The following is a 25,697-nucleotide window of genomic DNA, read 5'->3' on the forward strand; positions in this document are numbered from 1 at the left end:
ATTTGCCAGCTTTTGTTTCACATCCTCAACGCCAGAAAAGTCTTTTTTTTTTTTTTCTCCTTTTTCATTTGCGCTGTAACAATCCCTCCTGCATTTCAAGGTTAATTCAGAAAGCTTACTACATGTCTCCAGTGCATAAGGTGTTACATTCAGCATGTGTTCAGAATGAGCTTTTATTCCGAAAGCCCTTCGTACAGCTCTACAACACGAGTTGCCACCTTTTGAGGATTGTTTTCATTCCCTCTGGGACCAAATCCAGCCCTGATAACAGAGCACCGCAGGCTGTGTCACCCCTGTCCTACCTGAGCACCAAGCACAGGTGCAAAATCCGTGTCCCCAGGACAGCTCCAAGGGTGACGTGTCTCCAGGTTGGGTGACAAGGGACAGTTTGCAATGACGGAGACAGAGATGCCAAGCAGGTGAACAAAGGCTGCAGTGCGTTATTTTCTTCCCCTTTGCAGTACGCCGCGGAGCTGCTGGCGGTGGTGCGTCTCCCCTTCATCCATCCCAGCTATCTGCTCAACGTTGTTGACAATGAGGAGCTGATAAAGTCTTCAGAGGCCTGCCGGGATCTGGTGAACGAAGCCAAGCGTTATCACATGCTGCCGCACGCCCGGCAAGAGATGCAGACGCCGAGGACCCGGCCCAGACTCTCTGCAGGTAAAACAAAATTTCCTTTGGCAACACCAGCTCACACCCGGGCACAGCCAGGACATGCCCAGGGCTGGGGCACAGACCTTAGCTCCTTCCCTTTGCTCCCTTTTCAATTTCTGCTTTGCTCGAGCATGTAGGAGCCTCTCCCAGTGGCCCAACGTAGGAGTTTAGGTGTACCTTCTTGAAACTGGATTTAAAAGGGAGCTTATAAGCAGGAGGGAAATCAACTTTTTACGTGGGTAGATAGTGATAGGACAAAGGGGAAAGGTTTTAAACTAAAAGAGGGGAGATAAAATGTCAGGGAGAAATTTTTCATTGAGGCACTGGCACTGCTGCCCAGAGAGCTGTGGTTGCCCCATCCCTGGAGGTGCTCAAGGCCATGGATGTGCCCTGGGCAGCCTGGGCCAGTGCCTGATGTAGTGGTTCACAACCCAGCCCGCAGCGGGGAGGTTGGGACTGGATGGTGTTTGAGGTCCCTTCCAACCCAAGCCATTCTGTGAGTCTATGATTCTATGATTAGTTGTAGGAATTATGAGCTTTGGCAAAGACAGTAAGGCTCCATGTGATGTTCCCTCACCGTCCTGTTATCAAACTCTCCGTGCCTCAGTTCCTCTGGCTGCAGGAAGAGGTGAATGATAACATTTGCTTCTTTGCCATTCAGCCTCCTGCAAGGAGCAGCTGATTAATATTCATAATATATCCTCGCTTGCACAGTCCTATGTGAATGTATACTTGCAGTTTTGCAGTACCAGCTCCGGCAGTTTTCTGCTTCCAAAACAAATGGATGCACAGGATAAATTCCCTTTTAAAAGTCTGGGGAGAACTGTAGTGCTTAGTTTCTTATCTGAGAAATGCACAAATTTTCTTTTTTGGAAAAATATGTGTTAAAAAAAAAAAAGCAAGTGCCCAGTGTGGCAGCACAGCCTGTGTCGTGTTAGTGTGAGAAATATCCAAGGGATAGAATGCCTCCTCTATGAGGACAGGCTGAGAGAGCTGGGACTGTGCAGCCCAGAGAAGAGAAGGCTCCAGAAGACCTGAGAGCGGCCTGTAACTGAAGGGGGGCTGCAAGAAGGAAGGGGACAGACTCTTTAGCAGGGTTGCTGTGATAGGACAAGGGGTAATGGCACCGAGATGGCATATCAAACCGCATCATTTGCTGCTTCTGGAGGCTCTCATCAAGGCACCTTTCAGAGGGATGAAGTGTAGAGGACTTTCAATAACAATCTACCCTAAAAAGTCTTTCACTGAAGACGACTAATGGTGTGATGTTTGAAGGGATTTTTGAAAAGTGCTTATTTTATGTATATAAAATTGTAGGTGTAATATGAACCATTTCCAGAAGCTTGTTGATGAGGGAAAAGTGATTCTCGCAGGGTAAGAGAGGGTGATTATAGTTTTTTAGGTCAGAGCCTAATTATATAGAATTGTGTTATTTTGCATATCAACGGCATTCACATAGGCACAAAGGATCTCTAAACATCCTTTGTGGACTCGCTGCAGCATGTCACATGCCCTCTCGAGGTCATTGATTATAATCAAGTTATGTTGTGCACAGGTGATTAGATTTTCTGGTATGTTGCAAAAATAATGATCTCTTGTTACTGAAAAATATTTATTTAAAACGCTAAAGCACTTTTACTTAATAACTTGTAAGAGAGTAACCTTGTTTGAATGACAAATATACATATATTTTAAAAAGCTAATGAAAAACAGTGATAACCCATTCCTCCGAAGAGTTGCTCAGTGCTGGAGCTCCTGATCTCTCTTCTGGGCACCTGGATGCACTTGTCTCTGAGCTGGGCACCATAACAGGTCACAGCAATGGCTCTGGCCACGAGTACAGCTCCTGAAGTGGCAGTTCCTTCCAGTTCATGCTCCTGCTTCTGAGCCTGCCCTTCCTGGCAACAGATTGCACTGAGCCTTACAATTTTAACACTTCTTGCTAAGCACTAAATTCAAATTTTCCCCACATGGCGCTTGGGGGTTAGAGGCAAAAAACATCCCAGAGTTAAACTGTGACCCACAGTTGCAGTCCACTGCAGTGACGAGTCTGGAGAACCTTGTGGATCAGATTTGTTGTACTCCTGGCTGGGAGTCAAGTGGGAGCAAAAAACACTGAGATTTGGCCTGCAAAAGTTTTGTCCATTTGCCCCAGCAGAGAACTTGGCTTGCTGTACACGTTGTGTGCTATGGGCTTGGGGAAGCTGTTGAAGCACAGATAAATCTCAGTTAATAACTGTAATGGAGCAGAAGCTCTTTCCATCGTGTTTCCTAGCACTTGGTCCATTAAGATCCCTGTCAGGGGCTTGAGGAAGTGTTATCTGCACGTGGAAAACCTGGTTTCTCCAGGAAAAGCACAAAAAAAGGCCATTGAAAATTATCAAAGGGAGTATATGGAGAAAGAAAGTCAGGATGAAGAAAAGTAGCCATGGGCTAAACCTGCTGTGGGAGAACAACCTTCTTTAGGTTCAAGTTCAAACCTACTTCATCTGGATAATTGCCAAGCTCCAATGATATCACAGTCCTTGAGAAAATTCTCATTTTCTTCAGTGGAACAAGGATTTGATACTTGTGGGTCTCACGCAAAGACTGGTGAAGTCACCAGACATCTTTACATGGGAAGAACTTTTTTACTTCTTTCCCCTTTAGAATTTTGTCCAGATGACAGGCTGCCTCTCCAGTGACCCCCCAGCATGCTCACCCACCACTCTCCCCACAAGTTCTCCATTTTTTCTCACTCTTCCTGGTTTGATTCCACAAAGACAGATGTATATACAGTATGTTACAACTGCTCTGATTGCTGAGTATTTTTGATAGGCTCCTGCCTAGCTGAGAGATGTCACTTTTTTATAATGCTCTTCTGCTTTTTGAATCCTAGGTGTAGCTGAGGTGATAGTCTTAGTTGGGGGCCGCCAGATGATCGGCATGAACCAGCGAGCTTTAACAGCGGTCACCTGCTTAAATCCTCAAAACAACAAGTGGTACCCTTTGGCCAGCCTGCCCTTCTACGATCGGGAGTTCTTCAGCGTGGTCAGCGCTGGAGACAACATTTATCTCTCAGGTGAGCAGCAAATATTTGGGGCTGGGGGAAAAGCTTCCTCCTTACAACACAGATAGCACAAGCAAAGAAGGATACGCTGTTCCTGGGGGATAAAATATAAAAAGACAAGTGAGAGAGAGGTTGGGAAAGGGGATTTCTGTGCTTTTATCATCCTCCATTTCTCCACCACGCTAGCACTCTCTCAAAGCAGTCAACAGCAATATTTTGCTGTCGCGACGTCAAGAAAATAGGCCTGACAACCATCAAGCATGCAAAGAGGTTCCACTGCCATAGTAACACAATTTAAAATATTGGCTGTAGTTGAGTCTAAATGGTGGGTTATGGAATTTGAGACAGACAGGCTGAACTGCTGAATATGTGACCTACACTTACAGTATTTGCTTACAGGGGCATTCATTTCTTGTACTTGTTGTTGAAACCTCTCTTTTGACAGTAGTCACTAGCCCTATAATCTTCTTAGTTTCAATGAAACTGAGACCACGCTCCTTAAAAGGCTTTAACTCCCAAAGTAGCTGTCTGCTCTGTACCTGTAGCATCGCAGTGTCTGGTTATTTGCAGTCTTGTGGTCCCTCTGCTTGGCTGGAGGGCAAAATGCAATTCCCATCAGGCTACAGCTTGCTCTGATGGCAGCAGTGCAGGGGTTTTGGGATGAAGGAAGGAGCCTGGGCAGGGAGGTGCATGTGTGTGGGATCTGAAGATGGAGCTGGGAGCACAGATGCACTAGGCAGTACCAATGAGAGGTTACAGCTGTTGCCTTTCCCTTCTGGTGTCACCTCACTACATTTTCCACAGTAAATGGCTGCCTGTGGTGTTAAATTCCATTAATACTGCATGGAGGCCCTAGGGATTGATTGGAAATTATTTTTTGACATTTTTTGCCCATGCTCTTTTTTGGTGCCAGAGCAAAAGCCTTCTATGGAAGCTTTTGTGAGATGCTGGCTTGTAGTTGTTCTTAGCTGGAGCACTTTCCAATATGTAGAGATACGTTAGATTGTACCTTACCTGCTGGCAAAAGCCACTGAGTCCTGAATTCAAAGCTCATTTCAGCTCTTTCCTTTGAATCTGAATGAATGAGTTGGTGGTATTCGATGGATAAAATAGAGCTGGAAGTCCTGCATGGCTGGAAACCCAGCGCAGTGTCAGTGGATATTTTGCTTTGCTCAAAGTTACAAGAGACAGGAAAAAGGGAAGGGGAACCTGCAGAAATGGGAATGAATTCCTGCAAGCTGAAAGTACTGGACTCCACACTGCATATTATAGATTTGGAGAGTGAAACAGCAAGGAGAAAGCCTGGGTTTGTCATTAAACCACAGAACTGAGAGACTTGTTTCTTTCCCTGGCTCCACCGCAGACTCCTAGTGTGGTCTCAGATAAATCATTTTGCCTGCTTGTTCTCCAAAATGGGGGTAGTGAGGCATGAAATAAGTAGCTCCATTGGGAGCTACTGTAAGAAGTTTAAAAATTACCAATATACATATTCAGAAAGCCAACCGTATCCTGGACTGCATCAAAAGAAGTGTGTGAGTCCCCACCTACAGTGCTGTGTTCAGCACAAGAAGGACGTGGAGCTGTTGAAGTGGGGCCAGAGGAGGTCCATAAGGATGTTCAGAGGACTGAAGCACCTCTGCTGTGGAGACAGGTTGCGGGAATTGGGGTTGCTCAGCCTGGAGAAGAGAAGGCTCTAAGGATATATCATTGTGGCTTTCCAGTGCCTGAAGGGGCCTACAGAAAAGACAGGGAGAGGCTCTTTATCAGGGAGTGCTGTGAAAGGGCGAGGGATAATGGCTTTAAACTAAAAGAGAGGAGATTTAGATTAGATATGAGGAAGAAATTTTTCATTATGGGGGTGATGAGGCCTTGGCACAGACTGCCCAGAGAAGCTGGGGATGCCTCATCCCTAGAGGCCTCCAAGGCCGGGTTGGGTGGGACCTGGGCAGCCTGAGCTGGTGGGTGGCAGCCTTGCCCACAGCAGAGGGTTGGAACTAGATGGTCTTTAAAGTCCCTTTCAACTCAAATCATTCTATAATCCTGTGATTTCACTTGAGCATCTTAAACTGTTTTGCAGGAACAGTACAGCTGGTTCTTCCATTTATCAGCAAATGAAAGTAAATAAGAATTTTGTCCTTGAAAATCAGGCATTAAGCCTGCAGTGCAAGCACTGAATCTGTTCTGCCCGTGTATATGTCGCTTCGATCTATCACTGTATGAAGCATTTAGATTTCATTCTGGACTGTGTCTTGCAAGCCAAGATAGGCTCTGCCTCATAACACCTTCTTGCAAGTGTTACAGTAATTTAATAGACTGGAAGTTATTTATGAACATTGGAAAGGGTCTATCCCCTCACGTACTTGTCCCTTGAAGTCTGACATCTTGATTTCTTCATGTCATCTAACAAAAAAAAACCCAGCCTTTGGGACGCATGAATAAATGACACAGATATGCATCATCGGAACAGATGCTCAGTATTGAGGGTGATTTATTTTAATTAGTCAAATGTCATTTGAAGAGTTTTTACTTTGTAACTGGCTTTGATTGCTGTGTGCCAAGCTGCTGCCGTTCCAGGAGCTCATGTACTTCTCCCCTTTTTCCTTCCCTCCCCCACATGTTGGTGCCAGGCGGCATGGAGTCGGGTGTCACACTCGCTGACGTCTGGTGTTACATGTCCTTGCTCGATAACTGGAACCTCGTGTCCCGAATGACAGTCCCCAGGTGTCGGCATAACAGTCTGGTGTACGACGGGAAGATTTATACCATCGGAGGGGTCGGCGTGGCAGGCAACGTTGACCATGTGGAAAGGTAAAAAGAAAGAAAAGTGGCGGTTTGCTGGCGCTTTGACTTCTTGCAATGTTAGAGGATGCTTTTCCTTTTAAAGGACATGTCGAATGTGTCGTGTGTGTTAAAATAAGCTTTTACAACAGCTAAGAAAGGAGGAAAATATGCAGGATTAGATTTCTTTTAAAGCTTCAGTGGAAACCATTGTTTCAAAACCAAAGGCGAGAGCTGCCAGTTTGTTTGTTGGTTTGCTCAGGGGAGGGAAGGGAGGAATTAAGCTTCTTTGGACACTTCGCACGGATTAAGCAATGAACTCAATGAACTAATAAACGTCCTTTGAATTTGGTACTGATGGAAGTCTTAACAGATCTCAGAAATCCGTTTTTTTTTGTTTTTTTTTTTAAACTAAGAAAAGCAACAGCAAAATAAATTTCACGTATGCACCCACCTGGTAAAGCATTTCAGCCCTGACCTGGCTGGAAGGAAGGCCCTGCCTTTGGTGTTCTTGGCCTGGAGCTGGGACCTGCTAAGCTGAGAGTAAAACAAGCAGTTTTGAATTCCTGGCTGAGAGAGGCTGAATAGAGATGGGAGAGAGTGGAGACTTCTCTTTTCAAGAAGAATCCAGATATTTCCTGCTCTCACACGAAGCTTAAAAAAAGGAAGGAACAGAAACACAAAAGAATGATTTTACAGTGTAGAAATCCAAAACTAATATCATGTCAACCATAACGTTCAATAACAACATAATAACTCCTGTGCATATCAGTGTTCTCATTAAAAAATGGAAACCACTGAATACTGAAATGCAGTATAAGAATATTCCATTCCAAAAAGATCCATACATCTCTGGCCTTTCCCGAACACATGAAAGTGTACTGTGACAATAGATGGGCGATACGTTTTTGTGAAATGCTTTCTCTTAGTGAATCTGGCAGCCAAGAATATGACTTTTCTGTCTTATAGTCAGTTTTAAGTGCTGAATTTGAATACTTCTTCAGCACTGTTTTGAGGCAGACGGTTCCTGGTTAAAGTTGCCTTAACAGAGAATCCAAAAAGGGATATGCAAAAAAGAAGAGTGTTTTTCAAAACAGTAGAATAAAAGGTGCCCTCTATCTATTATTTCTGTATTTGGAGGTTGCAACATTTGTATTCCATTTATGCAGAGGTTGAGGGTTTTGTGTTTGTTTTTTTTTTTTTTATTTTATTATGTATCACAAATGCTGGATACCAGCAAGAATATCCAGATAGAAGAAAGAAGGTTTGTCATGTGTCAGTGTCAAGCACTCAGGAAATTAGGAAATGTCCAAAAGTTTCCTTCTTCATATCTATTTTTTGGTACAATCATGTGATTACTTTTTTTTTTTTTTTTTTTTTTTTTGCCTAAGGATTTCTATGTAGTTCAGTGCTTGGGAGAGTCCAGTTTGTGGAATTATTGAAGGCTACAGAAGGAAAGCATCTCTGTAAGACACTGGCTGCAGGTCTGGAAATTGTAGAGGATGAGGCAAGCAGACAGAGAGCAGATGGTACCTGTTTTATGCATGGCCAGGAAGATCTATCTGGTGCTGAGTGATCACTGTTCACATATGCCCTTAGTTTTGTGTTCCTCAGTCTTCGCAGTTCCAATACAGTATTTTACCAAGGAGAGAAGGGTATGACAAAGTAGCCACTGGAAAGGATGTGTGCTGAGGGACAAGGTCTGTGGGCAACATTCCCTCCCAACCCAGGCATGGGCAGCTGACTTTGGCGATGCTCTCAGCAAGCCAGGGAAATGCAGGCAGCAAGGAGTGAATAATAAATAACAAATAATAGCAGTGAATGCAACACGTGAGCGTTACTTCCCTCTTTACTTTGAGTTTAAGGTGAGCACTGCCCTTGGGACCTGCTTTGAAGAAAATCTCCCTGTTTTATGCAGATATTATTTCTGATTTCTGAAGGCATTTGGCTTGTAATGTAAGTCGGGAAATTTTTAGCTTAGAGAAGTGTTGTCTTGAATGTGGGGATAAACAAGCTCAGGAGAGATAAACAGTCTTCCATTCCATCTCTTGATACAGAGCAACATCTAAATAATGCTACCACAGAGAGAAGTCTTGATAGATGTCCTTCATTAAAGTCTTCCTTTTCATTTCTCCCAGAGTCTCATTTCTTTCTCTGCTCTAATTCTCATGGCCTCGCTTTAGCAAAGCATCCATAGTGTTGGGCAGCTGAATACACCCAAAATGGAGCAAAGTTGCCCCTTCTCTTTCCCTGTCACCGCTGTCACTCAAGCTGTTGCCACAAATGACATTGCACTCTGCAAAGTCACACTCAGGCCCTTGGCATACCCAGCACGGCTCAGTGAGAGCAGCCCTGCTAGCTTGCACTTGTAACCACCCCACCAAGAGACTTTTATGTAAGAAAGTAGTAGATTTCCTCCCTATCATTTCAGTGCACGCTGTCTCTGCCACAATAAGGATGTCTTGTCATGGGGATTTGCTAAGCCCGTGGTTATAATTAATCTGCTATTGTCTATAAAGTGACTCGTGAAATGCAGCCATGGAAAAAGTGCATCATGGCCTCTTTTGGGTTATGCCAAGAAATGAGAGAGCTTTTTGGATGTTTCCTTTCTTATTCTTTGTACGACAGTGGGGAATTACAGAAGCAAAACAAGCCATTGCTGAAGCCGTGTGTTTTGAAAAGGATGTTTCAGGGGTCTGCTGTAGAAGTGCAGGTGAGAAAAAGATAACCTTCATAGCTGTACTGAGCAAACTCAAGCAGTCCTCTCTTGAACCAGGCAGCCAATTTTTTTGAGTGTTCGGTAACTGAAGAATGGGAATCACTGTATCCACTTTTGCCAGCAGTGAAGCCATCTGGATTTGGGGTTGGTACTTTCCAAAAAAAAAAAAAACCCAACATTAACATACAGAATATCATCACTGTAATTACTCACTTGCCTGTTGTACGCACGGTTCATACTCACCTCTTGACTTTGCCTTCTCTTTTTTCCCCCCATTGAGAGCTACAAGGAGCTGGCCTTCTCCCTCATATTTCTGTGTGGGCTGAATATTCCTCTTCGACTATTATGCTGCGGTTTTGGATGGGACACTGAGATTTTTGAGTAGTCCTCTGGGGAGCCAGGGGTTGAACTTAATGATCCTGATGGGTCCCTTCCAAAACGGGATATTCTATGATTCTATGATTCTGTTCCATCACTCTGTCATTCCACCAACACTCCACCACTCTCTGTCATTCCAGCAGGTCTTACAGAAGCACTATATTAAAATAATAATAAAGTCACATGATGGTGCGCTCCAAGTTATGTGGTGCCAGAAATTACATTGACCTTTGAGGGTTTTGTCCCTCAGTGTTGAATTTCAAGGCCGCACCCTCTTGAGTTTTTGATTGTTTTTCATCCCAAATGGGGCATCGTTATCCTGTTTTCCACCCCAGTAGAGCTATGGGGATTTAGCCAGGCCTGGTGCATGATACAGTCCTGGACTGCACCACCAGTGAGAAGAGCAGCGTGCTGGAATCCTCTGGACCATCTACCACCTCCTTTCATGCACATACATCTTATCTTTACCAGCCACATTTTGCTTTCTTCTTACTCCACTTGCTCAAGTGTGATGTCCCCAACTCTGGCCAGATCTCTGTGTGTTTTCAGTGGCACTGTGGAGGGCACATTTCTGGTTCACAGTGACTTACCCTGACTTCAACAATTAGCAGCCCATGCACATGGAGTCTGTGGGGTGTCTTGCTACAGCTGGTCTCTGAAGATAGCAAAAATATTTTCTCCCAGTTTTCTTCTTGCTCTCCACCTATGTGTTTTTTTTTCTGGGAATTTTTGGAATATTTCATCCTAAATGGTTAAAATTTTACAAGGATACTTTTATTGCACTTCATATGTAAAACAAGTCTCAAACCATCTGAGCTATACATGCCATTACCTGATTGCACTGAAGACATCTACGGCACCATTAGAAAGCACTAAAGCAAGTAGGGACCATCAAACTCCTAATGATTTATGGCATCAACTCCTGAGCTCTTCTGTCTGTGCTCTCACTTGCGTCATTGATGGTGAAGGGTGCAGCCTCAACAAGGAATGCTGCTGCCACTTAAATCAGTGGGTGTCTTCCCATCAACTTCAGTATGGTTGAGATTTTTTACCCTTTATCGATCTGTAAGGAGGCAGTAAAGTTCTGCATTACAGGACTATCATAAACAGGTATGAATCTTTTATTTCTCATCTTAAAACAATATGGAGCTGCCAAGCTGGCTGACTTATAAGCTCATTCTTGTGAATATACATGGGTATACATTCAGGGAGAGTTATGTTTTTGGAAAACATAACTCCTTTTACGTTTAGGAAAATAACGGCGTGACTGCAGTTCTCAATCAAGCCCCTGTGGCAAATTTCTGTGTGACAGGGAGCGAGTCATTAGGTATTAGGCAAGAGAGTATTACACTTTCTGTCTCCTTCTGAGATATGACTTGAGTTGGGAGGCGGAGAAATGAAGTGGATCCACGAAGTAGGTTTTTAGATAATGGATGGGCCTTGTAATATATGCAATTTGAGAGGCGAGAAGACTGCTTATGCTGACAAGACAATGTATGTGACTAAAAGTGTGGAAATGTGGGTGCTTTGTGGTTATTATCTGTTTGAAGGACAGAAGAAGATGAATCCCCTTGACCTGACAGCACTTTTACAATAGGGTTGTCTAAAACTGGGAGATTACTTCAGCTGGAAGTGTATACTTGGAAGACAGTCTAAAAAATTCAATGTAAAAATAAGCCTTATAAGCTTTATAAACTGCTTCAGAACCCACTGCTTTATTGATGTCTTAAGAAAATTAAATATATAGCCTTGTGCAAGAATAGTTTCTTAAGCTCCTCAGAACAGTCAAAAGAAAATAAAAAAGGCAAAAAATAGTAAACCATTAGTATGGTTTTAAACAACGTGTGAATCATCTGAAGAGCAGATCAATATGACACTGCACAGCTTCATTTTGAACAGCAGCTTTCCTGCAGACAGAATTAAATAATGTAGAAGAAACTGGAGAGTGCATGTCTGTAAGCTACTGACCATGATGCAAGGATTTTATAATGAGTAAATGAAGATATTGTTTAACCTAAAAGGAGAGAAATTAAGAGAGTCTTGGGGGAAAAAGTACTATTTTCAGACACTGAAGGGATCAAAAGTCAACAAGGCAAGGAAGCATGTGGCACAGATTGAAGTGAAGGGCTTTTCTGCTGTTAATATCAAGGTCATAGGGGAAGAAAAAGAAAGGAGGTGCTAAACCAAAGGAGTGAAGCAAAAGGAGGATCCAAGCCCACAGATGAAATCCTGAGCATGGAGAGTTTCGAAAAGTAGCAAGGTTATTTCTGAGTGTGTTTTCTTCACACCTGGGCTGCATTTTCTGCTGGGTTCAGATCATTTGCTGTATCAGGGTATATAAATAAAACATAAAGCAGAGCATAGTGCCTGCACAAGGGTCAAGTGAGACAGCGCAGTCCATAGCATGCAGGGACTGCAAAACCAGGAGTCTGTAACATGTAGGGAAATGTCCTTGAAGTTTCAAGTTCAGCAGATTGGATGGGCTTGGTAGGACCATGGCCAAGGACAGGAATGGACACACTGAGACTAGAGGGAGCATTGGAGGAGAAGGAAGAAAAACTTCGGCATGGCTCAAAGCCAGCTCCCATTAAGTCTCCATCTATCTCTCCAAACAGGGGAATCAAATGCAAAGCTTGACTAATGGAAAGAGATCAAAGTGATTATTTTTTAAATCAGTTCCCTCCCCGCTGGCCTTTGAGCAGTGTTGAAGAAGCCAAAGAGCCTCACCAGCCCCAGTAAAGGCAACACTGGAGGTGGAAAAGAGAATGGAAGGGGCAGAGGGCAGAGAGGCAAAGCGGTTGTCATTGTTTCCAGTCTTTACAAAGGTTGCAAATATTAAACTTTATTCATTTTTAAACCAATTTAGTTAAGCCAATGCCAATCCCTGTGTAAACACATTGATAGTTGACTAGAATTATGGAAATCTGCCTTGTGGTGGGAGACTTAAAGAGCTTATACTACTTAGTTTGTCCTATAGAAGGTGAAGAGGTGACTTGATTATCATCTGCAACTCCATACAGGAAAGAAAGATTTTGATAGCAGACATTTTTATAATGTAATGGAAAAAAAGACCATCAAGCACGTGGGAGCTGAAGCAAAACAGGCCAGAAATAAGGTCTACAGTTTTGCAAGGAGGTAATGAATCAGAGGAATCCAATGGATGGAGGGTCTTGGTGAGCTGACTGAAATTAGGTATCAGGAAGCCATGAAGGCACTTCTTTCTCTTTTTCAACAGCAGGAGTAAGTTTGGCTCTTACTTAAGGGAACTGTTTCATTGAGCAGCCTGTGTAAAACCCAGGTTGGGTAGTGGTGGTGGCTGGATGAGAGTTGTCTTCCACTTGCTTTCTGGTTCACCGACTTTTGAAACCAAAGGAAACTCAAGATGAACATTTCATTAAGCTGTCCCACTTGCACCTGTGTCCCACTGACTTGCAGCCTTTGGCTTTCAGCAGATGAAGTGAAAGCAGTCAGTTTTGGTTTCCCGGTGGCAGGTGAAGGAGAGCAGAAGACAGAAAGATCAGTTCTATCACTGTAGAGCATAAGTGGTGATGATTGAAAGTGGGTAAAAAATGGGATGTAGGGGGCCTGAGGTCCACATAATGAAATTTGTCAGAGAAGGAACTGTTGTTTTTACAGTTTGAATCTTTTGCCAATATTGCTATAGACATGAGCCTCAACCACATCCAACCCCCAGCAAACCTGAAGGATATATATTCATTTGTCTGAAAATGTATTGGAATGATCAGAAAGTCATTAACAGTAATGTGCCTGTCTTGAAAACAGTAGTCTGCCAAATTTCTAACCAAACTAATCAATTTCTTAACCAGTTTTAATATATAGCAGCACAACAAAAAAAAAAAATTGAATCACCAAATCCAAAATACTGTAGTAGATGAGTTGGCAAAGTGTAACCAAAAATCGGTGTATGAAACTCTTTATATAGCATGACATTTTGCCAATTTTGCTGTGGGCAAATGCAAGAGATACAGCACACGGTGCTTTCCCTGGAGGAGATATTTGGGCAGTCAAACATACATCAGTAGTCTCTGTTTTGGTACCAAACTTTAAGAATCAGCCCAGTATAGGTTTGTCCTCTTGAATGTTCCCAGCACCGTGTTGTTTAATCTCATTATTTTTCTGCCCTTTGATCACTTTGTTGTAGATGAATTTAATTTCTCAGTAACTAATTTAGAGCATTGTAAAATGCAGTTCTCCATGCTCATTATAAGGGACTTTACCCATTTTTTTCAGTTAAAGTTTGCCTCCCTCTTGCTTTTCCTTCATTTATGAGTATGTTAATTACTTTCAGCGATATTACTTGGAAACTCATTAATGCATTTTCATTAAGCACATTAGTTTGTGCTATTTCCACCAGTTATATCCCTTTTGCCACTCATATTTTCCCCAACTTTGGACAGTGAGGATTTGAGGGACGTGTTACAAAGGGAGGATTCCCCCGTCACTAAATCATTTTCTAGAGATGGATTCATGGACATGGATTCATTTAATGTTTGCATATTGCATTTTACTAATACTAAGAACAAAAGCCCTAAATGGGTGATGAGGGCTTCTGTTTTTGCAGTACACAATTTTGAGTAATCACTACTCGGGAAAGTCCTAGTTGGCTGAATGTGCCATTACATGGAAATATTGAAGCCTAAGGATCACATTATTTTCCACTGTCTCCAAGACTCATTTGAGAGCAGCTATTTGGATCGCTGCCACATTATCTTTAAAAAAAAAAAAATGACGTCTGTACTTGTGACATTGTCTAAAATGAATCTTTATCCATGGATTATTAACTGCATATCCCTTATGGTCAATGGCTTAATTAAATCAGATAATGATGACCTTAAAACTAATTTAGCACTTTCATACATACTCTTTCTGTTTGCTTCATGTCAAATATAGATGCGCTGGTAAAATCTTATTCTAGCATTAAGATTTGCAGCATCCTACAATGAAGCACATGGTTTGCACAATGGAAATTAAATGCAGGCAACTCACTCTGGCACAAAATATGCCCTGCTGGTCAGTTAACTGGAGTAAAAAGAGCTATCATGTCGCATTATAGTGCAGGTGAGATCTGTTCCACGAGCTGAACAACTGAAGTATATTAACAATTGCCTGCCTGTGGTTGCTATTGGATATCACTGCGCTGATTTGCAAGAATAATCTCATTGTACAGTCATTAATAGAAATTAATTAGTGGAAGACATCTTAACAAAGATGTCCTGAGTCTCTTTAGCTTGGACTCAAATGAGATTTGAGAGGCATGAACGGAAAATAGAAGTAGCTTTCTCTGTGCTTTTATCAATGTTTTAAAAGCTCAGAAAAGGCATTAATTACACTATTTACCAAGTCGTTGAGTTTGTATGATGTTAAAAAATACATTTCCACCTCTGCTTTCCTTCAGCTTGTCAAGCTGCCTTTCTGTTATATTCCAGCCTGCTTTCTCTGCCTGTCTATCCTGCCTTCAACTGACGTTGCATCATCTCAGCTCACTCTGATGTTGTTGTTGCAGGTACGATACCATCACCAACCAGTGGGAGACCATCGCTCCTCTGCCCAAAGCTGTGCACTCAGCTGCTGCTACTGTCTGTGGTGGGAAGATCTATGTCTTTGGTGGGGTGAACGAAGCCGGCCGAGCTGCGGGGGTCTTGCAGTCCTACATCCCTCAGACTAACTCATGGAGTTTTATAGAGTCTCCAATGATCGGTAAGGGAATCGTGTTGTCAGAGTAAACCCGTATTATGACAGGAATCTCTATGCTTCAGGTATTTTAATGCCTTTGCAGAAAGCAAATGGGTTGTGGGGAGGGGGATATGTTTTGTAGCAGATTGGCAGGAATGCATGTATTTTATACCAGAGAGGCAATTATCTGGATCTTCGGTGAAGGCAATTGTCAGTCGTTAATACAGCTAGTTATCAGCTAGAAGTGATGAGTTCAAAGTAGAGGAGAAAGGAAAGCAGTTATTAGGCATGGACAACTAGTAATTTTAGATCCAAAAAACTGTGAAGTGCAGTGAAACTTTATCCTAGCATCGTGTGTTGCTCCGTGCTTTAAAAAACAGTGCTCGGTTATTGGATTATTACTCGTGTTTTTGTTAAAATGCTTCCTGTCCTGTAGCAAGAGGTGGTCATTCTTAACTGGGATTTAGCAGTGGTGTCAGAAAGCATGTCAGAAACCAACTTCAGATGTGCAAATTTCCAAAATGATGGTAGTGCTTAGAAGATTGCAGTTTATTTGCTTTCTGTGCCAACCTGCACCCTGAGAGCTGAGGCTGCTTTTGGAAGCAAGGTTTAGCATTCAGCCTCACAAGGACATTCCTGCAGGTAACAGCCGCCAGGAGCACGTGCTCTGTGCTGGCTGGATGGCTGTGGGCAGCTTTCCATCTGGATGTGCTCAAGCACCCAAAGCAGCAGCACTTACGCAGTCATTGCAGAGAAGCTGCTTTGAGGTGGCTTGCTTTTGTGTGCTAAACCTCTTAGTCATGCTGAAAGGTCATAGAATCACTAAGTTTGGAAAAGACCTCTAAGATCTAGTCCAACCATCGACCTACCATCAATATTGCCCACTAGACCATGTCCGTAAGTACCACGTCTATCCTTTCCTTAAACACCTCCAGCAGTGCTAACTCCTGCACCTCCCTGGACAGCCTATTCCAACACCTGACCATTCTTTCTGAGAAGGAGTTCTTCCTAATATCCAACCCAAACCTCCCCTGCCGCAACTTGAGGCCATGACATGTCATGGTCTCAGTGTTCAGCCACATAGACCAAGTATGAGTAGGAAGTAATAAATTACAGAAATACAGTTATAAGGCATTCAGGCATGGCCTAAGCACATTCAGAAAGCTAAAACAAGCTGCTCTTTTTAGAGCATCTTGTTACAATTACTCTGACTTTCTTCTCGGGGTTTCCTAGTGAAAAGAATCACGAGGCATTGGTGTGGCCACAGCTGGAGCCTCCCCTGTGAAGGCAGCACTGCTGCTTTCCAACTCCCTTGCTGCTGTTTGTGTCCAGCCTAACATAACATGACATGCATATGATGCAGCATGAAGCGCCCAGCGGGAGGGCGTTAACCGGCAAAAGTCATGTTTATGTAATACAGCAGTGCAAACAAACCTATTTCCTGGCTTTTTCCATCACAAAGCTACAGCTGCCACTGTTCATTTAATCCACTGACTGACAGTATGAGGTTTTCCAGTACTCAGAGCATACTGCAAAAATGAATGCATTATGCAAAGAAGCGTTCCCTTTCCTTACCAAGATAGTACAAGTGCCAGCCACGGGTGCTAAGCAATCATTCCCTGGACTCATTATACTGTCTAGCAGGCATCAACACCACGCGTGCTTGGAAAAATCATCCAGACCATCCAAGAGGTGGGTTTGTCACCAATTGTTATAGCGGATGCATACTATCATTTCCTAACAAAAATACACAAAAGAGAAGTTAAAAGACAATGCTCATGTTTTCTTGGTGTAAATAAAGTTAATTAGTTAAGTTGAAGGTGTAAAATATATATGATGAAATGTGGAGTTGCTGTGTGTCTTTGTTGGGAAATGTGTAAGGCCAGATTATTTGCAAATAAAGTAAAACGTGGGGGAAGTGGAGACCCAGTGGAGAATATCCAGAAAAGTGAACTGACGTGATTCTTGTTCTTCTCTAAAAATGCTGTGGGAATACTGGAATAAGTTTTTATTTCTCCAGCTCTGCCAGAAGCAGAGTATCACCCGCGCTTGCAAAGTATCCCCAAAGAGCTGAGTGATACTCCATGTGCAGTGCAGTCAACCTTTACTTAAAAGAGGGAGGGAGTAGGAGGCTTGGAGTCTTTTTTACAAAAGGGAGATGAGGTGAACTGTGATAGGACGATTGCTGGTGTGCCTTTGACAGCCTCAAAGCCTTTCTGTGCGTGTGTTGTGAATTCTTAAGGTGTCCCCCTGGGCTAAGTAACCTGAGACATCTGACAGAGAATTGGGTGGTTTGAGATCACTCCAGAGATCAGTGAAACCTGTTTGACTTCAAATAGTTTAACAGGTTATTTAAAAACACCTCAAGCATGCTCAAATATTCAACAGTAGATGCAGGTGTTGAAAGTACCTGTGGTCTCTGGAGATCTTCAGACCGGTGTTACCTGCTCAAGTCACTGTGGTATTTTGCAAATGTCAGTGAGTTGAATGCAGCATGGCACATGATTGAACCCAACACCCAAGGCAGCACTGGCATCAACCGCGGCAAGGGAAAGGGTCATTTTAGGATAATATTAATAGAGGTGAAGCAGGATGGATACTGAAATCTTGTCTGTTCAGAGGTATGGAGTGGGGACCAGTAGCTCATCTACTTAACTCAGCCTCTGCTCTCTTTTGCCTGCCTTTCTCCTATGAATAAGCACTGAATTCAGCCCTAGTTTCCATTTGTTTTTTGCCTACACTTGCCATGAGGTGTTGGGACACCTGTAAGCAGTACGTATGAAACTAGGCTCACCAAATATTGCACATGCTGTAAACAGAAACAGGTTTTGGATACACCTATCTGTGTTTGGAGAGGAGGCTTTCTCAGTTCCCCATTCTTTGCCCCACTTCTGTTCTCCCATCTTTGGAACCAGCAGATGTTCCTTGACCAACATAGCCCACAACTCAATGTTACTTAGATAGTGGAGCATCCGAGGCCTTTCCCACTGCACATTTCTGGTAAACCACCGTGCACACCCTCTTCTTGCATTTGGATCTGTAAGAAGTTTGTTGCTGTCAAGCCAAAGTTCTACAACAGTAAGTGAACCCAGGCTACATCCTTGTAGTGCCTGCCTTTCTGCACCAGGCTATCCTATATGACTCTGCTAAAAATACATTTCTGGCCCAGCTTCGTAAGTTTGGTCCTATTTAAGAAGACAGCTGTAGGCATGCTGAAGCCAGTGATTGTAAGTAAGCCTAATTATCTTGTCACTGCATCTTAGTTCGTGTTGTGTATTTGTATCAGGGCACCAAAATACACCCTTTTTGATACTCTGAGCAGTCTGTATCTGTACCAGTGTAATTACAAGTTTTAATTAGCACTTCTGAATTTTTTTTATAACAGCGCTTATTCATCGACACAACTAAATTTTAAAACCTACTGAAAACTATGGGAATGCAGAGGTCAAAGATCTATGAGCATTTCTGGTTTCTAATCCGAAGGTGTCTAGTTCTTCCCCATACTGTTCACTATCCAACCAAAATCATAGAATTATAGAATCATAGAATTATCTAGGTTGGAAAAGACCTACAAGATCATCCAGTCCAACCATCCACCTACCACCAATAACCCCACTAAACCATGTCTCTCAACACTATATCTAAATGTTTCTTGAACACCTCCAGGGAAGTGGTGACTCCACCACCTCCCTGGGCAGCCCATTCCAGCGCCTGACCACTCTTTCAGAAAAGTAGTATTTCCTAATGTCCAGCCTAAATCTCACCTGGCGCAACTTGAAGCCATTCCCCCTCATCCTGTCACTAGTTACAAGAGAGAAGAGGCCGACCCCCAGCTCACTACAATCTCCCTTGGAGGATGGGACAATCACAGAGCTAAGAATGCAAGAAATACATGGAAAACAGTGTTAGCAGCATCTGCACATTTCTATTGCACTATTCGATGCCTTACTTTGGTTAAAATACATAATCATTCACCTGTTCCCCACCAGAGCTAGGCCCACTCGACCCTCTCCTGGAGCTCACTTGCCCATCAGGGCAGACGTCCCTCCCCCACAATGACAGCCCCATGCCAGACGGGCTGCTGACATCCGAGATCTTGCTTCTAATTGCAATATCTGCCCCTCAGCCTCCCAAGCTATGTGGAGAATCAGACCGCAGTCTCACGGCTGCTGAGGGACGCGATCTTATCCATGACTGTGCCATTCTTGAGCTTGTCTGCATAGCGCTCCGGGACGGGAAGAGACGCTCACTATTAAAAGCAGATTTAGTTTCTGTTAACAAGTCTCCTTTCTCCAGTGTGCATCCCCATGCGAATCGATCTCCCGCAGCTGCCCATGCCTGCAGGGACAACTCTGGTTGGAGCCGTGTCAGGACTGGTGGCACGCTGGCATTTCTTCCCGCTGCTAAAAATGTGTGGCTGGTTTGGTTTAATAACCTGCTTCCAGATGGAGCGCTGCTGCCATTCATTTTCATGCCACTTCTGTCTCTGACGGTGTGCTTTACTGGAAGGCAACAAAAGATCTTTAAGTAATCGTGGAAGGGAAGGCAGAGCTATGGTAATTGACCACGTAACGTACCAAGAGATCCGAGAGCCACAAAACGCATCGCAGACAGCATGCTGTTGTTATGAATTGAGCACTCTGGTAGGTTAAATTATAAACCCCATGTGAAGTACACCTACAGCTCAAGGATTGTCTTTGAGTGTGTACCCCTTCCTGCAATGACCCGTCTCGAGAAGAATAGAAATACTTACCTATTTTCCTACAGCAACAGCAAAAGAGAACGATGTTATGATATTATCCACTTGGAGAGAAGAGTATCTTTTATCTATTATTTCCTTTACATTTACTCTGCCTTTTAATCTCACGAATGCTTGCTGTCTTGAACAAATCTCATTTAAGATTTTCCAGCCTGAAGTAGATTGTTGTGTCTGACAACCCCAGAATTTGAATTTTGGAGGGGAAAGGAGGTTGTATCTCCATAGCCTCAGTTCCCATGTTCCCAATCCATAGGAGCAGATGTGACACCCAAGAGCACTGACCAAAAACATGCTTTTGCTAAATTAGGGTCCCCTAGCACCTTGCACTATTGCAGTGTTCTAGACCAGCAGTGACCAAAGCTGGAGTCTCCTGGGTGCTTGCACAAGGTTAACAAGGCCTGGAAAGGACAACAAGGGAAGAGTGGTGAAGTGAAGTAAGGCTGCAGATTGAAGGTGGGCATCCGTGCTTTGTTGGCAGATTCCAAGCCAGCTGTATCTGTGAAAACTTGTTGCCTCCGTGGTAACAAAAGAAAATAAAACACACTGCTTTCTCTCTGCCCATTGCTGGAGGGGCATCCCTTGTGTCTTTCTACCATATCTGGGTCGGGATCAGGACGCTGTTCTCTGTGAATTTCTCCCTTCCTGAAAGAAGCAGCAGAGACATCCCTGTGTCTCAGTCCCAGGCTCACTTTATGCCAATTTAAGAAATTGTAGCTAAAGCCAAAAGTACTAAAAAGACAACAGATAGACGACGTCTTGAAAAATTGATGAGAATCAAGCACGATTGCCTCTCAAAAGAAGCAAGAAAAAGCATATCAGTCTGCTTATTTGAAAAGAAAAAAAAAATGTCGCTATAAAAATAACCAAGGGGTTTCCCTCTTCTTCTTTGACAAAAAGGAACGTGAAGTCAGTGATTCAGTCTCCTGAGAAGTCGCTGTTTCTGCCTGGAGGGAGCCCCAAATAATTTCCCTGTGAGATTTGGGAGTTGAGTTCTGAGCTGGTTTTTTTTTTGTTTTTTTTTTAATGCGATAGTTTAATTCTCCTGCAAAATAGTGCTGGTGGAAGGGGGAAGAAAAAAAGCCAGGAGAATGCGATAATTAAATATGGAGAATTTCTGATGAGTGTCTTAGCTGGAAAAAATGTCACATATGCAAGTCTGATTTGGAAAGGGATGCAAGACGGGTTGTTAGGACAGATAAGTCTTTCTGATGAATTATAGTGGCTTAGTGGCACCAAGAAGAAACTGAATACTCCTTGTTCTATTTTCTGGATGAATTAGTTTCTTCCCATCTGTTCCCAAGGATCAGTGACATTTTCCTAATGCATCTGTGTTTTTTGACATATGCCTGTAGATACTGAGAGTAATAGGAGCCCAGCTTACCCCCATAACTTGTTTTGTCTGTGCTGCCGGGTGCTGCAGCCCCATACCTCCCCCCAAACCAAACCAGACCACACCGCAGCCAAGCTGGAGCAGAAGCAGACACCACAAAACCATTGTTTTATTTTCCTTCTAGTTTAGTAAATTCAAACCCCAGTTAAGGAAATTACCACTCTTCTGGACACGTCCAGCAATTTTTGCTTAACTCCGGTCCAATTAAATCTCTTGTTAAATATTTAATGGAATCACACAGTTATAAAAGAACCTCAGGGTTACAATGCCAGCCAGGCAAGAGGTAAGAAAATGCCAAAAGTAAAGCCACCGGGGCTGGTTTGTGCCCACTCCTTTCACTGTTCGTAAAAGGGAGTGGTCAGAGGATCCCAGACCTGGGAGGAATACTCAGAGCCCTTGGATGCTCTACGGAGGCTGTTACCAGTGAAGTAAAAGCACAGTAAGGATGGGGCCCTCCTTTCCAGCGTGCTGTCCTGGATGCCCCATCCCTGACCAGCAGCACTGCATTCGGGCTGATTCCCCCGTGGTGATGCAAGAGAGTTGTCCTTTTCTGAGCATCCACCTATCTGCAGATTTTGGAGACATAACACACAGCTTAACATACAGCTACTTACAGAGAATTTGTATAGGAAGAGCAAAAGGTGTGTCCCCTAACCCTAGGACAACCACCAGGAAATGCCTGCTCCGAAGGGCTTCATTTTTAGAGAACTGATTGTGAGACATATTTTAACTCAAATAAAGCAGTGTGCTCTCCCATCTTTTGTTCCCAGACGCTGCTGATTGGTTTCACTGAAACGTTGATGAAAAAAAACTGTATCGCATTAAGACAGACACCATCATGAGAAATTTCAGCCCAACTGGCTCATGGTTAATAACGTGCATATGGCGTGATAGCAGCATACGGGACAAGTCAACTAATTAAATTAGAAGTATTTTATTTGATAAATTATGCTTAGTTCTACCAGTTCTTCTAATAATGCTTCCGCTAACACAAAAGTTTTAAAGCATCCTCGGAAATTCTGATTGAGCTCAGGATAAGGCACTTCCTTAATTTCACATCTCAGCTTCACACGGTTCATTGCTAATGTCCAGGACTGCTTGGAGATACTTCTCACATCGAAACAGAGAAATGCAGGTGAATTCATGAGAGGTGAAGGGGAGAAAAAGTCGGGTCTCAGAAAATCTTCTGGATTCTGTGGGTGACCTTCCCATGAGCAAACGTAGAATACAAAGGAGAATCAACTCCTGAATATTATTAAGTGGGACTCTGCACTGTGGGATTCTTCTGTACTTAGCTGCTTAGGAAGCATCTGGGTTAAAATTTGCAGCAATTCAAAATTCTGAAACAACTTGACATCTTAATTTCATATGTAAGAGTGGTGCTTCCACAGTGATTCCGTCAGGCTTTGCGAGAAGATAATTGTACTTTACCAGTTTAGAGGGAGGTGTGTACTGGGGGATGAAGGACTGATGAACTTTAAAAGTGCCTTTGAGAACTTTGAGAGAGAAGAACAAAAACAGGAAAGATTTCCTCATTTTTCTTTGCCTAGCCTTGGAGGTTTAGAGAAACGTGACTTATCTATAAATAAGGGGAATGTATAAATAAAAAACAGTCTCCAAACCTGAGCCTAAAACTGATCTCAGTGTTGCTTTCCATTGACAGATAACAAATATGCTCCTGCAGTCACTCTCAATGGGTTCATCTTTATTCTTGGAGGAGCTTATGCACGAGCAACCACCATCTATGACCCAGAGAAAGGCAATATTAAAGCAGGTCCCAACATGAACCACTCCAGGCAGTTCTGCAGGTGAGAAAAACCCTTCAAATTGAATTACCAGTGCCTTAATATTTTCTGCTGCTAAATAAACTAATACTGGCTAATAGCAAAGGGGAAAGGTGAGTACCGTCTGGGGATTTTCCTCTCTCTCGTGTATAGGGATGCAGCATTTTCCAAAGTGCTCTTCCAGCACCCTGCTATGGTTCTTGCATCTCCTCGTATTCAGGCACCATGGATGAAGGGAGGGCAATGCCTTGGGCTCCTCCAGCAGACCGCAGTCACCTTGATTTGCTCCGTTTGCCATGCATAACCGGAGGATGATCAGTACACGCTATATTAGACTGCCATCATGTGGGATTGCTTGTTTCCTAACTAGCCGACGGAGACTTGAAAGGAAAAAATACTGAATAAGCACCACACACTGATACTAATTATTATTTATTATGTATCTTTGATTGCTTTTCGGGCTCACTGCTCTGATCCCAGTCACAGGTTTAACAAACTTCCCAAACTGGCGGACGAAAATAAAACTTGGCACCCATCACAGGTACTGGCAGGACTTAAAGGCCTTTTCAAAAGTATTACGTTAACGCCAGCCCCTCGCAGAGCAGTTACTGTGCTGGGAGCCGGCCGAGCTATCCATGTCATGCTGGCAGCCACCACGTGCTTGGCGAGGGCTTGGTATTTATTTCCATGGCAGCTGCATCTCGAGGCATTGAGCAAAGCCGTGGCTGGAGGGGTTGTGTCCAGCAGGCACGGACAGTGCCGTGGGGCAGCTGCAGGGCCCCACTCCTTAATGCAGGGGCTTTGCTAACACCTGTCCCACAGCTGAAAAACACCTCTTGGGTTTAATCTTCTGCTTTGGTCTCCGTTTTCTTCAAAGACTGAAAACCAGAAAGAAGGGGTCTGGTACAGCTAATAGAGTCATCAACACCAGGTCAGAACCACAGTCACAAAGATTTTGGGATTATAGTCCTAGCCAGCAAAATGTAATGTGAGGGACCTTTGTGCATTTGTTCCATTCCTGTATCTTACCAGAGAGAGGGATGAACAGCTCTTTGAACATCCCTGTTTTGTAAAACACAACAAATATCTGTTAATTAGGCATCTGTTTGTAATACACCACAAGAGAAACTGCTTAGCTGCGGGTGGTTTCAGCCAGGGAACGTTAGCTGAGCATCTCACATGACCACTTCCAAAGGTTTCTAACATGAAGGGATGCTTTACACCCAGCAGAAAGCAAACCTCATAATTGAGCAAGGAGAGTTAACCAGTGACCTGTTAGCTCCTGCTTCAGTGCCATGATGGTATTCCCAATAGACTGGCTTGGCTTAAGCAGAATATGGCACTTGTCAAGAAAAAGTAACTTCACATTTTTGAAATAACCTTATTTTTGTTCCAAAGCCTAAAGCAATTGTCAACATGGTGGACTGGAAACCTACATTTACAGTGGGATAGTCACCCAATAGTAACAGTAATAGGAATAGTTCAGTGCATCCATGCTGAATGCCAAAAAAAGGCATCATTTCTAAAATTATTAAATGCACTGGGACATGTTCAAAGCCAAAAGGAGACATGAGAGCTCTGGCAAAAATAATATGCATGGAAATACGGAAAATGGGAGCTTAACAGTAACAAATACAAAAAGTATAGGTTAAAAACAGGCTGCTGCTAAAAGCAGCTGAGGGAACCAACGGGATACTGAGGGCCAATAGGAGAGAAAGAAAAGCACTTTAAATGTGTCATTTTAGTCAGTTCTAAATACATAGGTTGCTCCAAAAGTAATGCCTCCTATTTATTTCCACGTGGAAAATAATAAGACAGCAGATAAAAAGAGCACACTAACACTATTTGATAGAGCAAATTCTCAGCTACCAAACACTATTTTTCTACACAGTCACCACCATTAGGTGTGCATTTTTGCCAGCAATGCACAAGAGCTGCATGCCGCACTCATAAAAATATACAGCAGCAGAAGTGACCCAGCGCTGTGACGGTTTTGTTGCTAGGAAGATGCTGCCCACGCAGTCCACCTGTGAGCAGCCCAAACTTACAGAAGTCAGAAGGCACCAAATGCAGACTGTACGGTGGGTGTGGTAGGACATTCCAGACAAGACTGGCAATGTGGCAATGTGCTCCACAGTCTTCAAACTGGTATGGGACCTGGCATTATCGTGTTGCAAGATAAAGGTTGTCTTCTTCTCTGGACTGATTCTGGTAGTTCAAACCTTCGGCTTAGTCAGAGTTGATGGTTTGTCTGGGTTCCAGGAAATCCAGAGGGATTGCCCCTTTCATATCCCAGAAGACAGTGCACATCTCTTTAGGTGCCGAGGGCTGCATCTGGAACTTTTTCTTTGATGGGGAATTCGTGTTGCCACTCCAAGGACTGCTTTTTGACTCCAGCTCACAGTGTTGACACCACGTCTCATCATTGGCAATGATGTGATCCAGGAAACTGTCACCTTCAGCCTCATATTGGTTCAATAGGTCCTAACAAA

At 43.4% G+C, this 25,697-nt stretch overlaps 1 protein-coding gene across 2 annotated transcripts in view; it reads left to right on the plus strand.

Annotated features, from left to right (window-relative positions):
• KLHL29 (kelch like family member 29) overlaps positions 1 to 25,697 on the plus strand; it is a 395,213-nt gene that overhangs the window by 359,384 nt on the left and 10,132 nt on the right. For both annotated transcript variants that reach the window (XM_021391022.1, XM_021391023.1), the window contains 5 exons: positions 462 to 660; positions 3,533 to 3,715; positions 6,331 to 6,511; positions 15,103 to 15,296; positions 23,085 to 23,229. In XM_021391022.1, the coding sequence (XP_021246697.1) occupies positions 462 to 660; positions 3,533 to 3,715; positions 6,331 to 6,511; positions 15,103 to 15,296; positions 23,085 to 23,229 (902 nt within the window). The remainder of the gene's footprint in view (positions 1 to 461; positions 661 to 3,532; positions 3,716 to 6,330; positions 6,512 to 15,102; positions 15,297 to 23,084; positions 23,230 to 25,697) is intronic.

This window comes from Numida meleagris, chromosome 3 (assembly GCF_002078875.1).
Source record: "Numida meleagris isolate 19003 breed g44 Domestic line chromosome 3, NumMel1.0, whole genome shotgun sequence".
Taxonomy (NCBI): Eukaryota; Metazoa; Chordata; class Aves; order Galliformes; family Numididae; genus Numida; species Numida meleagris.